Source organism: Hypomesus nipponensis, chromosome 13 (assembly GCF_054491055.1).
Source record: "Hypomesus nipponensis isolate SF chromosome 13, ASM5449105v1, whole genome shotgun sequence".
Taxonomy (NCBI): domain Eukaryota; kingdom Metazoa; phylum Chordata; class Actinopteri; order Osmeriformes; family Osmeridae; genus Hypomesus; species Hypomesus nipponensis.
Window position 1 is genome coordinate 2,732,732 of NC_140373.1, and position 14,034 is coordinate 2,746,765.

At 42.2% G+C, this 14,034-nt stretch overlaps 1 protein-coding gene across 2 annotated transcripts; it reads right to left on the bottom strand.

The window, feature by feature from the left end:
* Window positions 1–65: 65 nt before the first annotated feature.
* nlrc3 (NLR family, CARD domain containing 3) lies at window positions 66–12,316 on the bottom strand. Of its 2 annotated transcripts, XM_084670046.1 has the most exons (19): window positions 12,080–12,313; window positions 9,794–9,980; window positions 9,239–9,502; window positions 7,272–9,018; window positions 6,879–6,965; window positions 5,939–6,022; window positions 5,334–5,417; window positions 5,147–5,230; window positions 4,751–4,834; window positions 4,394–4,477; window positions 4,014–4,097; window positions 3,412–3,495; window positions 3,157–3,240; window positions 2,947–3,030; window positions 2,593–2,676; window positions 2,365–2,448; window positions 2,044–2,127; window positions 701–784; window positions 66–623 (listed from the first exon to the last, which is right to left on the bottom strand). In XM_084670046.1, exons 2-19 carry the CDS (start codon window positions 9,915–9,917, stop codon window positions 533–535), a joined length of 3,405 nt encoding a protein of 1,134 aa, XP_084526172.1. In that variant the 5' UTR covers window positions 9,918–9,980; window positions 12,080–12,313; the 3' UTR covers window positions 66–532. The 2 variants fall into 2 exon arrangements, 1 of the variants encoding a protein (XP_084526172.1); XR_014729512.1 differs by lacking the exons at window positions 66–623; window positions 701–784; window positions 2,044–2,127 and having other exon boundaries at window positions 2,398–2,448; window positions 3,183–3,240; window positions 12,080–12,316.
* Between the last annotated feature and the right edge of the window lie 1,718 nt (window positions 12,317–14,034).

A 14,034-nucleotide genomic window follows, 5' to 3' on the forward strand; every position in this document is an offset into this window, starting at 1 on the left:
TTCAAGTTCATTTCAGCCTTTAATCAAGGACATAAGCAATCACATCTGCACTCTACAAAAAGGTATCTGTTTTGGGAAATTGTTCTTTGAGGAAATGCCCATGGTTTATTACCACAATACGTTATGATCAATTGTAACTTTTTTACCTTGATAACATTATCTGCAATATAACATTTGATCACATATGCAGTTGATTATTAAAATACATACACAAAACACATTGTTTCTAGGCAGTAAGGATAGAGGCACTTGGTTACATGGACATCATTTCCTCTATATTCATTTAACAGACACAGATTTGTACAGTGATAATGAAACTTATTAAAATAAATATTGTGTACATCTATATAATTTCATTTTCTGGGTTCATTTGCTGCTGTCATTATTTAGCTGAGTATGCAAATCGTTTATTTACCATCTGTTTAAAACTGGTGAATAATTTATGTAGCAACCTCTGAACAATTATTTTGATTGTGGCCAAGTTGGTTGTAATCAGCAGGCTTCTTTCCAATGATGCATGTGCAGACAGTGGTTAGATCTCAACCATGCAGTCAGAGGAACTGGTTTTGATTGCGTCAGCGATGACCTTTGCCCCCGACTCTCCAATGCCATTCCCTTGCAAGCTGTAAGAAATAAGGAAGTTTTACTATAAACACGTGTGGATTTTAATTTGTGGGTAAGTGTAGAAAGACACACTTACTTTATGTAAGTTAGTTGGTTGTTTCCTTTTAAAGCCGTGGCGATGAATATGGCTCCATCCATACCAAGAGAATTCTCCTGAAGACTGCAGTCATGGAGACAGATTTACACGGTAAAAAAAAAAAAAGACAAATACAGAAACTAAGTACCCCATTTCCACCCACACGTTTTTGTGAAGTGGAGACTAGTCACTCATCTACACAATTGTCCATTGTGTTTTAAACAGAAAATCGAATGATTTTCTCACAAAGGAGCATGGTTGAGGCAACAGCAGGCGATTCTCGAAGACCTGTTTCACTGAAATAGAGAGCTGGACCTCGAGTCTCACATTCCAGCAACCACGAACACAAAGTCAATGCTAGATTGAAGTGGTTTATAACAAAGAACAAGAATGTCCAAGTAGCCCAGACCTTTGTATAAATCTGTGACTGGAAATTTGCTACAACTCACAAGCAGCGCCCATCTGATTCGTCTGAGTTAGAGAAATACTGATGAGAAGAAAGTGCCCAAATCAAAATATACATTGCTGGTAGACACTTACCTCTTAAGACTCAATTGTAATTGAAGATAGTTACTACCATGCAAAATGACTGACTGAGTGGCACATTTTTCTACAATCTAGTAGTGTTGAGTATGTTGTGTCCATTCAATTATAAAAATCCTCATTGCATAATTTCTGTTTCAGGTGACTAGACAAAGGACAATTGTGTCAGTGCAAACATAGTATTGGAGTGATGTATTGACAGTGGTATATTTGGACTTTTACCAGACCTGGATTGGAAATGATAAAAGACTAATTGTGTTAGGATGATTGAGAAAGGCGTCAAATGCTTTACCCAAAGGGTTGCACATAAACACTACAGTTGTTGTACACACCTAAAAACACAATCTATCTGCATTTATTGGATGGACACACATTGCCATGGTAACATATAAGTCTACTGTACATATGGCTTAGCTCAAATATTTCACATGTAACAATGTCATTAAATGGGTTCTGACTGTAGAGGGTATGATTTTATTATTATTTATTTTTTTACACGTCAGTTCCTCTGAAGTGTGTGAAAAAGTGTAAACCAAACAAAGGATACCATTACAGATACTGCTGGGCCATTTTGTGTATAATATTAGTCATTATTCTGTTTCGTGCAGGGACTTTGAGTACCGAGCCAGTGTAGTCACGATTCATAATATGTTTGATTGGCTGTTGATGGACCGCATATGGATGAAACTTTCAGCTTTAAGTGAATTGAAGTACCGGTAAACATTTATATGAATATCAGAATAGATACATGCATGATGGCAGTTGTGCATACAACAAACTACTGGTCCGATATAACTCACTTTAAAGACTTGAGAGTTTGGTTGGTTTTCAATGCTCTGGCCAGAGCCTTGGCTCCCTCCATGCCAATTGTGTTGCCACGCAAACTGAGAACAGAGAACCAAGGAGACAGTCAAGAAAAGGAAACAAGATGCAGACTCACATTCTCGCTTCATCTGGCTTTAAAAGGCTAAGTTGGAAACCTTGGAAACCACATAGGCAGTCAGTTCTGTTTGATGTCGGAGTGACAGAAATGCAAGTCAAGGGGGACAAACAACACTGAAAGCAAAAAGATGGAACATAGAGATATGAAATACACTTGTAGTGGTATTGTAAATACTCACTCCAAAGTGTGCAGGCTTTTGTTGACCATAAGTGCCTCAGATATCGCAATAGCTCCACTTCTGCCTGCTGATACACCCTGGAGACTTCACAGGGATGAAACAACACACACACACACACACACACAGAGAAAGAGCTTAGTGGTTCTTTCCATTTCAATAGAAAGGTATCCCATGGGTAGCAGAGATAATCAGATTTAAAATGAGAATGTATTAGCATGGGGCACCAACCACAGAGTACAGAGAGATGTGTTGGTCTTTAAGGCCCCTGCCAGAGCTTCCACACCTTCATCTCCTATTGCATTCTCCTGTAGGCTGCACACACACATACACACACACTTACACACACACAACCTTAACCACAAATACAAATAATCTATGCTACTGCTGTTAAATCGTCCAGATTTAAACTGTCTGATGATCAATAGTTCGAAAAAAACAAAAGTTTGAGTTCACAGATCGAGTGCATAGGAGATAAGTGCATAGGAGATAAGGGCATAGGAGATAAGGGAATGAGGACACGGAGAACAAGGATGAAGGGGAGTTACCTGGGCCATGTAAATATGATTGTATAACAGCACTCACTCAAGGAGCTGCATAGTGGTGTTGGTTAGCAATGCATCAGCCAAAGCTTTGGTGGCAGTGTACTTGATGAAATTCCATTGTAGGCTGATAAAAAGAAAGGTATGGCAGGTAAGCTTGGAAGTGTGAAGTTTCATTTAGTGTGTTTATGTTTGTCTGCATGTGTGTGTGTGTGTGTGTGTGTGTGTGTGTGGGAGGGTGAGCGGTACGTACTGTAAGGAAGTGAGTGCTTGATTGACCTTAATTGCTCCAGCTATGGCTTTTACTCCTTCGTCGTGTAGCAGGTTGGCTGTAAGACTGACCCACATGCACACACAGACACACATACAAACACGCACGCAAAATAAGAGAAGGAGCAAACAGGAATACTGTATATATACTTTTACTGTATTATGTTGTCAACCTCCTGTCCTAATACAGCCTTTTTGTATGCATGTTATTTAACACAGTGAAGAGGGTTGTGCTCACTCCAAATCCCGGAGAGAGTTGTTCTCTTGCAGTGCTTTGGCCATGTCTCTCGCCCCCTTCATCCCAATAGAATTCTCTCGAAGGCTGGCATAATGACAGAGGGATAAATAGAGGTTTATATTTCAACATAAACCGAAGATGCTGTACACTCGCAAAAGTAAAAACTCGGAAGAGTCCTTGCAGTTCAAGGAGTGTTCAGTTTCAGAAGATTCGTCTGAAATTGCTGTGTCATGACAAACTAAGACTTGTGTGTCGACGGAGGGGAGACATCTGGTCAAAAGTCAAGAAATCCCTCTTCTGAGTAGTTAGACTACAGCTGGTCTGATGTTTTTTGTCATGATGCTGCACCCCATAGTACAGCTGTACTATGGTTCATTCTTGCCATGAAAATCACCAGAATGATTGGAAATGGAAGAAATCAGGATACACCCGCCCACTAGTGGTGCAATCAAGCTCATAATGTGATCTTTCAAGGAGAAACGTTTACTGTGGCAGCAGGTCTAAAGCAGCATGGTAGATAGAGACTGAACGCGAACATTTCAGGTGTGCAACAAGCATGTGTTAACATCGCCCCTGCCCCGCCTCCCATCGCCCGTACTCACTTCAGGAAAAGGAGTCCGTGGTTGGACCTCAGTGCCTTGGTCAACGCGGTCATTCCCTTGTCACTGATGGAGTTACTCTGGAGGCTAAAAGCACAGCACGGAGGACAGACGTTTTAGCCGGTACACTTTATGCTAACTGAACTATGCCCTACATACAGTGTCACTTAGTGGAGGTATAAAGGGGTTAATTATAATACACGTGAACAAATTCCAGTCTGCTGTATCTGGATGGAGCTTTGTTTATCCCCAAAGGGAAAATTCAATCTACTCCATTATCCGTTCTTGCAACATTGTATGTGCTAACAACAGTCTACTGTTGTGCTTTAACATGACTATAAATAGATGAACTGTAATGCAATCCAGTTGTGTGGCTGACTGACTGCAAAGAGAGGAGGCTGTGGTTGACCATCAATCCCAGGGCCAGGGCTGAAGTTCCTTTGTCTCCTAGCTGGTTACTACACAGGCTGTCGACAAAGAACATAAGGACAGAAACCTAATGTAAATGTTTTGTAAAATGTATAAACACCACATTTAAGTACATGAATAGTATTTAAGTTACGGTTTGAAATACTGCATGAGCTCAATAGCTTTGACCAGGTTATTAGTCGAAGTTAAACTGGAGAAATTTGATGGGTTGTCTCCAAAATGTGTAAATTATATTCTATTTAGACCAACATTTTGGAAAGAATCTATCAGTAATCAAAAGAGAAGATGACCAAAGATTTGGTTATGATCACATTAGCTCTGTAAGAGTCCGGTTTGTCTTCAGCGCATTTGCAATCCACCTGGCTCCATCTGGTCCGATTGAATTCTTCTGTATGCTGGGCACACAGAAGTAAATACTTGATGTGCAAGAAAAACACATTCATGTCAGGTTGTCAAACTATGTACCTTTTTCTCCCTCTCACTACCATCTCCCTCTCTCTACCCCTGTTTCTTCCCCTCTCTCTCCCTCTTCCATCTCCTTATTTCTCCCCGTCCTTGTATATCTTTCTCTCTTTTCTCCTATCTCACTCTCGCTCTCTTACCATCTCACTTGCCCTCACACGCGCATCTGTAAACTTTGAAATTTGAAAAATGTGAACGTCTCAAACTGTGACAAGCAGGCAAAGTGAGGCAGGAGGGAGACTCACTTGAGAGAGAGCAGCCTGCGGTTCGACTGCAGAACCTCTGCCAAGGCGCGAGCTCCTTCCTCTTCGATCTGATTATTCTGAAAACTGTAGAACACGGCAGGAATTCACACATCCACTGACGCAAACTACAATTTCCAATTTAAACATGCCTGGAAAATGATTAAAGGTCTCCATGATTATGACTCACTTGATAGACACCAAAACCTGGTTCATTTTGAGGGCCTCAGCGAGAAATTTGGCACCTTTAGCACCAATCCTGTTGCCACGGAGACTAGAACCATTTTGAAAAATACTGATGTTATGCAGAAAATAGTGCTTTTTACATGCAATTACATTGTATAATGTCAACACATCAATCCCAATTCACATCTCGAGTATATTTTTCTTACTTAAAAGATGCAAAATACACCATAACAAAGGGAAATTAAAACTGTACTTATAAATTGCTTAGATTTACCAACGATATGCTACAAAGACCATTCCTAACTGTCCTCAATCAACAGCAAAAATGTGACTCATTTACATTTAGTAATTTAGCAGACGCTCTTATCCAGAGCGACTTACAGCAGGTACAGGGACATTCCCCCCGAGGCAAGTAGGGTGTAGTGCTTTGCCAAGGACACAATGTCATTTGGCACAACCAGGAATCGAACCAGCAACCTTCTGATTACTAGCCCGATTCCCTAACCGCTCAGCCATCTGACTCCACTTTAGTTGTAGAACCCATATGGTGGGAAACCCACATGATTGTGGAACCCATATGGTTGGGTGACGCAAATGCTCCTGACTCACTCAAGTGTGGACAAGGTCCGGTTAACCAGCAATGCCCGACTCAAAGCTTTGGCTCCTTTGTTGCTGATACCGTTGTCAGCCAGACTGAGGAATACATGGAATGCATAGAGTTACACATCTGCAGTACTGACACTAACCCAACTGTATGCAAAGACAAAAAACTTTTTTAATTCTTACTTTGTTTTCCATATTGGCCTTTACATAAAACCTGACCTGAATCCTGTGACTGTAATTAAACAGCTAAGGGGTCAAGACATTTCTCCTTCAGTCGTGAATGGTGATTACTAAAATTGTCTCTTCACACAAATTAATCTAACCTATTATTTCATTATTAGTCCAATCACTACCTCTCAAAGCAAATGAACTAAATTACATTTACAGGAGTTGAACAAATGTTTGATATTAGCCTGGCTTCCAGCCCAACTTAGCCCCGCCCACAACACAAATTTGGTCGGGAAGTTGGGTCTGGAGGGGCTTGTATTGGGGACAAACTATATAAAACCAGGAGCTGGGAGGACCAATGAAATTGCCAGGGCAGCTTTATAAGATGATGGAAAGATGATCAACAGTAACGTAATCAACAACATCACGAAAGAGCGCTTGGGTTGAATTCGTTTTCAACAAACAACATATTACGTTGCTATGATGGGTTGTAGGTCTATCCAATAGAGCGAAGAGGCATTTGTTTTACGAGTTCAGTTGAAACATGCCCCATAGTCACAGCCCAACGGAGAGTTTTCAGACTCATATTCTGACTAGAATTATGAGTATGACAACGTCAGGCTAGTTTGATATAGTACTAATGTACGTATGTTTGAACATTAACAAAACTGTGAGACAGCTATATAAAGAGAAAGAAAATGTATATTTATCTACTAAGTGAAAGCAGCTGTCTGATGTGAGAATAATTGAGTGAATCTGACATGAAGGCCATCCTAACCTTAGCTTCTGAATGTGGCAGTCCTTGGCACTGAGTAAACTCCCCAGGAGGTCCGTCACATCGTCTTTGAAATGATTATTCTCCAACCTGTGGATTTAACAGACAACTAAACTGTATCGTTGTGAAGTATGATTGTTTTAGTTTTTTAAATGGGGTGGTATATGACCATAATCACTATGTGCTTCTGACTATGATGAATATTAACTGCATATGGCTCAAGCAAGACAGTATAGTGTGGGGAGTAGTCTAGTATGAAGTAATGGCAATACTGTCAATCACATAGATGACACCACTGAACAAAACCTTGTGTGATACAATAAATGTGTGTTCATAATTAGGATCTATGTCTATGAATGACTTTATTTTAACGCTATTGCAAACTCCTGAGATTACCTAAGATGGCTACAGTAGAGCAACTGTGGCAGCAGGCTCTTCACGGTGGCGATGTCCATACAAGACGAGAGGTTCGTCTCCTCGGTGCATTCTGGGGACACATGCAGCAGGTAGGCCAGAGTCACGCAGTGTGTCCGAGTCAGCTTCCCTCCAAGACTTCCGTTCTTCAGGTCTTCTTCTACGCTCCGTAGCAGCTCTGTGTGCTGCAGTTCCTGTAAGCAGTAGGCGATGTTTACGGAACGCAGTGACACCACAGCGCCCCCGCTGGCCAGGAGGCTCTGCAGCAGTCCCGCAGCCCATCCCTTCAGTCCTCCGTTGTCTTCCTTCCCTAGTGCCAGCAGTCCTGCCAGTGGGCGCACCGCCGTCGGGCACAGCAGACCTGCCAGAAAGCGTACAAACACATCCAGGTGGCCGTCTTCAGCTTGCTGCGAGCGCTGCAGGGCGCTCCGGAAGTGGTTCTGGAAGCCGATCTTGGGCCAGGACATGGCGCTCTCCGTGAACAAGTCGAAGATGGCTCGTTTGGAGGAGGTGTGATAGTACGTGGCTGCCAAGAATTCCTGGATGGACAGGTGAGTGAAACGGAAGGCAACACAGACGGGAGATTCCTCGCGAACCAAAACTCCACTTCCCAAGCTGCTTTGCGTGGACGGCAGGTCCGCTCCATAAGCCCTCATGTCCTGCTCGCTGAAGGTGTGCTTGTGCTTGAGGAGTCCATAGAAGGCCAGTCGGCCTAGCGCTCCTAGCAGCTTCCTGTTTCCGTGCAGCTGTTCTGCCTTCAAAGGCTCTCTTCCTCTGGGCTCTCCCGCTTCAGCCTTCATGGAGCAGAAATGGGAAAAGAACTCTGTGCAAGTCCTTGGTAGTCCTTCCTGACAGCCACTCTGAAGGAGGTACCCAGCAGTACTGGCTAATATCCAACAGATGCCAGGCACATAAGACATCACCATGAATATCTTATTGGACACTAAGTGGGCCCATATCTGACCCACCAGGTGCTTGTCAGAAAAACAGTTGTTAAGAAAAAGCTGGATGTCCTTCTGGCTGAAGCCAGGAATCTCGGTTACCCTGTCGACAAGTCCACCAGGGACATTTGAACCAACGGAAGGTCTTGATGTTACCCAAACTGCTGCTTCCGGAAGGAGATTGCCTCGGATGATGTTAGTGACCAAGTCATCAATGGGCACTTCCTTCTTGGGGTCATTGCAAGGTGCTGCCTCCGAAAAGTCTAGTGGACAACGGAACTCATCCAGACCGTCCAATATAAGCAACGTCCGACAGGAACCGCTCAGGACCAGACTAGGATCAGGTAGGTGAGGAAAGGCTAGCTTCACCAGCTTTTCCGCCGAGATCTTCTCCAAAGCATTCAACTCCCAAAAAGCCAAGGGCAAGACGAAGCTCACATCCGTACAGATCTCTCCTTGGCACCAGAGCTGAACAAATGCACGGACCAAGGTGCTCTTTCCAATACCAGACACCCCCAACGTGAGGGAGACCCTGGGGGGAAGACTGATCCGAGAGAGAGGTTCCAAGAGCTTGGCCAGACCCAGCTGCCGTATATGGTGTCTCTTAGTCCCACGCGTGGCTTCCACCTGCATCAGGTCGTGTTCCTTCTGCTGGAGGTCTGAGAGGCCGTCGACCAGGAGCAGGGCTCTAGAGGCCACGTTCAGACCGGGGTGGTCGGCTGTAAGGCCGTCACTCTGAGGCCCAAAACGATGCTGTAGAGCCTCCTTGTGCTCTTTCACCATGTCATCTGTAGATAAGAAGGCGAGGGGAGAGACGGCATTGGCTGCATGTGCATGAAGGAGATTGACACATACATTATCAAGAATAGTTATTTGGTCTTTCACTAAGCAGTTTGGACATGTTTCTGTTATCTAAAAGACTTCCAGATGAAAGTTTATTCAGCTTGAATTTCCTAAAAACCTTGTGATGCAAAGTCCTACGATCTACAATGCAACGCAGCTGCTTACCATGCATCGTGATAAGCTGGGACACCCGGGAGTCGTAGTTCTCGATGAACGCTCTGAGGGCGTCAGAAGCCTGGGGCTCCTTGCACATTAGGATGGTGGTGAATGTGTCAACCTGGTCCTGCAGCTTGTCTGCTGCCTTGATCTGGGTCTCCTCGTCCGCACAGAGCAGTTCCAGCATCCGCATGTGGGACACAGCCCCGTCCAAGAGACGTCTGGTCGTGAAACGACAAAGAGGTCCTCTGTGCTCCTTGATCCAACCAACATCTGGTCACAGCATGAAGAAGGTTATTGGTAACTAATAACTACACAAATATTCTGCCCGGCGTCCATTATCAGAAAATAATGGACGCCTCATTGGGCATTAACAGATAGATGATCAGAAAAGTACAACCGTAAAAAATAGTTCAAGGGTACTATATCTAAATTTGTCAGTTGGTTAACATATTTTTTAAGCTTAGACTACCTTGCTTGACTTTAAGTGAACACATCCATGACAGCAACTACATTGACATTTTTTGACACAGCGTCATGGTGACAGCAGAGTCAGGAAATTACCTTCCATCTCTGCTTTTCTGGGGGGATTGCTGTGTGTAGACTGGAGGTCTACATAGCAGTCCCCTTGCCATGTGATGCGCTTGTTTCGGTCCAGGATAAAGTCACAAAGTGAGCTTTTCTCCATGAAGGCCTGGACTTGTTCCTACTCAAATAAATCCCAATCTTCTGCTCCTGTCCATGCCCAAGACTGGAATACAAATGATAAGCCTGGACTTTATATGAGGGGAAACCATTCCTGCTTGCATGATAGCAGATAAGCAAATCTGTTACATACTGTATTAGATGTGAATTAGCTCCATTCTGCAGAAACCTTAACAGAGCCATTGTTGACCATGTCATTGAAGCAATGGGTAATGAGCAGTAAATGTATTCCCTGTATATATATATGTATACGTAAACTGGTATTTTTCCTTCTTAGTGGAAAAAAATGAACCTCAGTCCCATCTCCTCTAAGCAGACGTGTCTCATAGGCCTGACTGTAATCCCAAACTGAAGTGCCTTCAGTGAGTTGAAGAAATGTGAATGAAAGTTAGTGAGCGACTGCAAAGGTGTAAAAAGTTGTTCCGGTTAGATGTCAGGTTGGAAAGTGGATTACATGTTTGCATACTCTGACAGGCCCTTTCAGAGGGTGAGAGACAAAAGCCCTACAGTATCACAACCGTCACTCCTGGAGAAGGTTGTGCAATTAGTGAAATGTAGACATACTTTTCCAAAGCCTCATTCAAGCAATATAATGAACTAAAGTGCAGATGTATTGAACTCCCTTAAGTTGTTTACCAAAAATGTCAAGGGAAGACGGAATCTTTATATTGTTGCTTTTAAATTTAGCACTTGAACTAATATTTTGGGCCAATGTTTACTCTGTCAACTAATCAGCATATAAATACGTATTCGAGCATTTACTGCAATGATAAACTGAGATAAATGGCGGGAATAATAGACGCCTAATGGAAAGAGTGACAAAACGTACGCACCTTATTAAACGCAGTCTACCAATTACCCGAAACATATTATACCAAAGTGGTGTAGGCTATTTCTTCCATCTTAGAGAGAAAAATTACATTATCTCTATGACATATTGGGGTTATCTATTTCAAAAGGTCTGCAGAGCTACAAATGCTCCCTTATACAGGAATTCCTGTATAATGTGATGGCTATGTTGTGTCTGAGCTGAACGGAAGCTGACAGAAACCAGCACTTGTGCTAAGCTTCCCGCTCAGATTTCACAAAGAGAAGAATCTATCACCGTAGAAACCCCCTAAATTCTCTGTCTGTGACATCGTAGGCAACATAATAGTCATTTACATTTTTGCATGTGTAAAATGTCGGACCCCTTTTAAAAATAAATGGGTAAAACATTACTTTACATAATTTATTGCCCATGCTCCGAATAATAAAACATCCCAGAACAATATGATTTTGGTTGGTGTTTAGCTTAGGTTACTAAAGTTCAGATGCTAGTTACGGGCCTGCACGTAGGCCTACCACATAGAATAGACAGCTCACAAACATCAAGAGGGGAAACAATGTACTTGGCTATACATTTATAAGCAGGAATGGTTGTTGGACCAATTGACTGAAAACCGAAACTAAAGTATGCGAGAAGGTGAAAAGGGTAATTTACAAATGAAGTTTCCCATTGTCAGGCAGGGGCGAATCTAGGTTCCCACTTTTGGGGGGGCTAAGCCGCTACACAAAACCTATAATTTTTCCTGTGACCAGCAAAACTAGGGTGGTCTGGGGGCATGTTCCCCCAGAATAAATTTGTGAAAATATACTTTTAAAGTGTCTTCTAGTGAGTTTTAGGAGGAGAAATTAACACATTTAGATAAAAGAAAAAAATACATATATATTTGGAGGGGCTAATGAAACATTTGGGCTAGATACGCCCATGTTGTCAGGTACAAAAGTGAATTCAGTTACCCCAGGTCCCAACTGTTAAAGAGGGAGTGTAAAAAGCTACGCATGTAACCTCTGCAGAAGGCAGAGACTAGTGGAAAAAGCAAGGAGCTTCTAAGGAGCTATTGCGGGAAACGATTCAAAAGAAACATTTCTTTTCATATACCTGCAGCCGAGCAGAACAAACATGAGAGAAAAAATAACGTCTCTAAAATTTGAAGTGAACGAATAGCGTGGATTGGTAGGCTACATTACACCCCAAGCTGTTAACCATTCAAAGGAAATGCAGTTTCCCACAGAGGATCTATGAGCTCAAGCTGGCTTTCCTGCATATTTCTGTGAGGAGTCTCTCAAGAGTAGGTCTAGGTTAGAATCACGGTAACTCACCACGCGAGATGAATACTGCAGATCACATCATCTCATCAGCTGGAATGTTTTCAGAAGCAGATGTTCTATTTTACGACCTCTTACGAAGGTGTTGCTAAAGGACATGAAAGTGCACAATGTTACCTACTTGGTCTCTCTATGGCTACATAATACACGGAAGTTGAGAAAAAAAGCAGCGGTTTCTAGCCAACGCACATCTCCACGGTGATTAAACATAGAACCAGCACAGTTCAGATCTATCTGGCTGCCTGGTCTATTGTGAATACGCACTTCAGACTCACATTATGAAGTCACACTCCACCTTCCTCTGGCTGTTATCTGACTTCCTGTGCTTTGGCTTGAGGTTGACGAGATGACTATGACATAGCCTACATATTTATTTTCAAAAAGTGCTGTTTTTCATACATACTAAACCATAGTTTTGAATGCATGTAAAACCACCCATGTCGTGTCCTCTTACCATTTATTGATTCATCACTATTCAACTTTATTTAAAACAAAAACATGAACCCTACCAGACTGAATGTATTTGCTTACCACCAAGACAGGAAGCTAGCAGTGTGTCTGGGGTTGTTATAGAAGACCACAGTCAACAGCCTGCGTAATCTGACAAATGGTGTTAAGCAGGCGCTGTGTATTCTGTAAAGCTAGTTCCATAAACAACTCAGACATAGGACACTAGTCCCTCTCCATGTTCATTCAGCTCCATGCAGTAATAGTCCAGCGGATACCTAAGAAACAGACATAGGACACCAGAGAACACTATTGAACATCACACTTCTATAATGCACTGAACTTTAGCTGGACCCTACAGGATACATCCGTCTAATCGTGGCACCTTGTCTTCACATGCCATTTTCACAGTCCCTGACCTGGTTTTAAACTGGTAGGAAGGACTTGCAACATGACTCCGGGGAGGTCCACTTAGGAGCAGGTGGTAGCATGTGTGGAGCGAGAAAAAGGTAGTTATGAATTGTAACTGTCGACAGTAATACCTTGACTTCCTACTGAGAACAGCTGGGGGTCTCATTGACCTGTTAACTGTCAAAGAACGAGATGAGAGGAAAATGGGGGGAGATCACGTGCACATTGGAGGTAGTAACACTTCAAGGATGGGGTGGCAAAAAGCTGAGGCAAATACATTTTATATACGTACATCTGATGAAATATATTTTATTTGGATAAAAACTTGCTACATGGCATGGAAAAATATATCTACCAAAAAGTGCATCACCTTCTCTAAGCACAACTCATGATTTAAGTGGTCAAGGCTAAAAATAAAAATAAAATACAAATAAAATACATTCTTAACATCTGCATCTAACAATGATCAAAGTAGTTTGTACAGTCGTATCTTCTTTCCTTGTACCAAAAAAGAATACCTTTCAAAGCACAAATGTTCCAACTTATCATTAAATAACAATTGTATTTAAGTTGTTTTAAGATTTTCTTGGATTTTTAAAAAGTAGGTTTTTTAATGTTACAAAGACTGTTTGGTTCACCTCCAGGTAAACAGTAAGGGGATATGTTTTTGGAACAGAAATTTCAGTTATCAACGGCCATTTTGCAAGTTCTAAACACACTTTGAACAGGGTAAGCAAGCTTGCTTGATTAATAACTAATCTGAGAGATGAGCAAGAAACTGACGTTATTCTGGCTTAACATGTGGGTACCCAGGTCACCAAGGTAACAGATGTACAGCCCAGTGATGCTGAGGAAAAGCTTGACGGGATACAACACAACAGACGGCAAACCCCATTTTGGAATCCATTGTACATAACTATTTTCTTCAACTAAATTGAAAGAAATCTATATCAAAATTACTGTAAAAGTATTAGTGTGCGTAGTTTTTGCTTGTTATTCAACAAATCTTCATCTCTCCTGATATATCAGCATGAAAAAATAAGTGATTGCAAATATGGTTCTCCCAAACGTTTGAAAACATATTTACACTG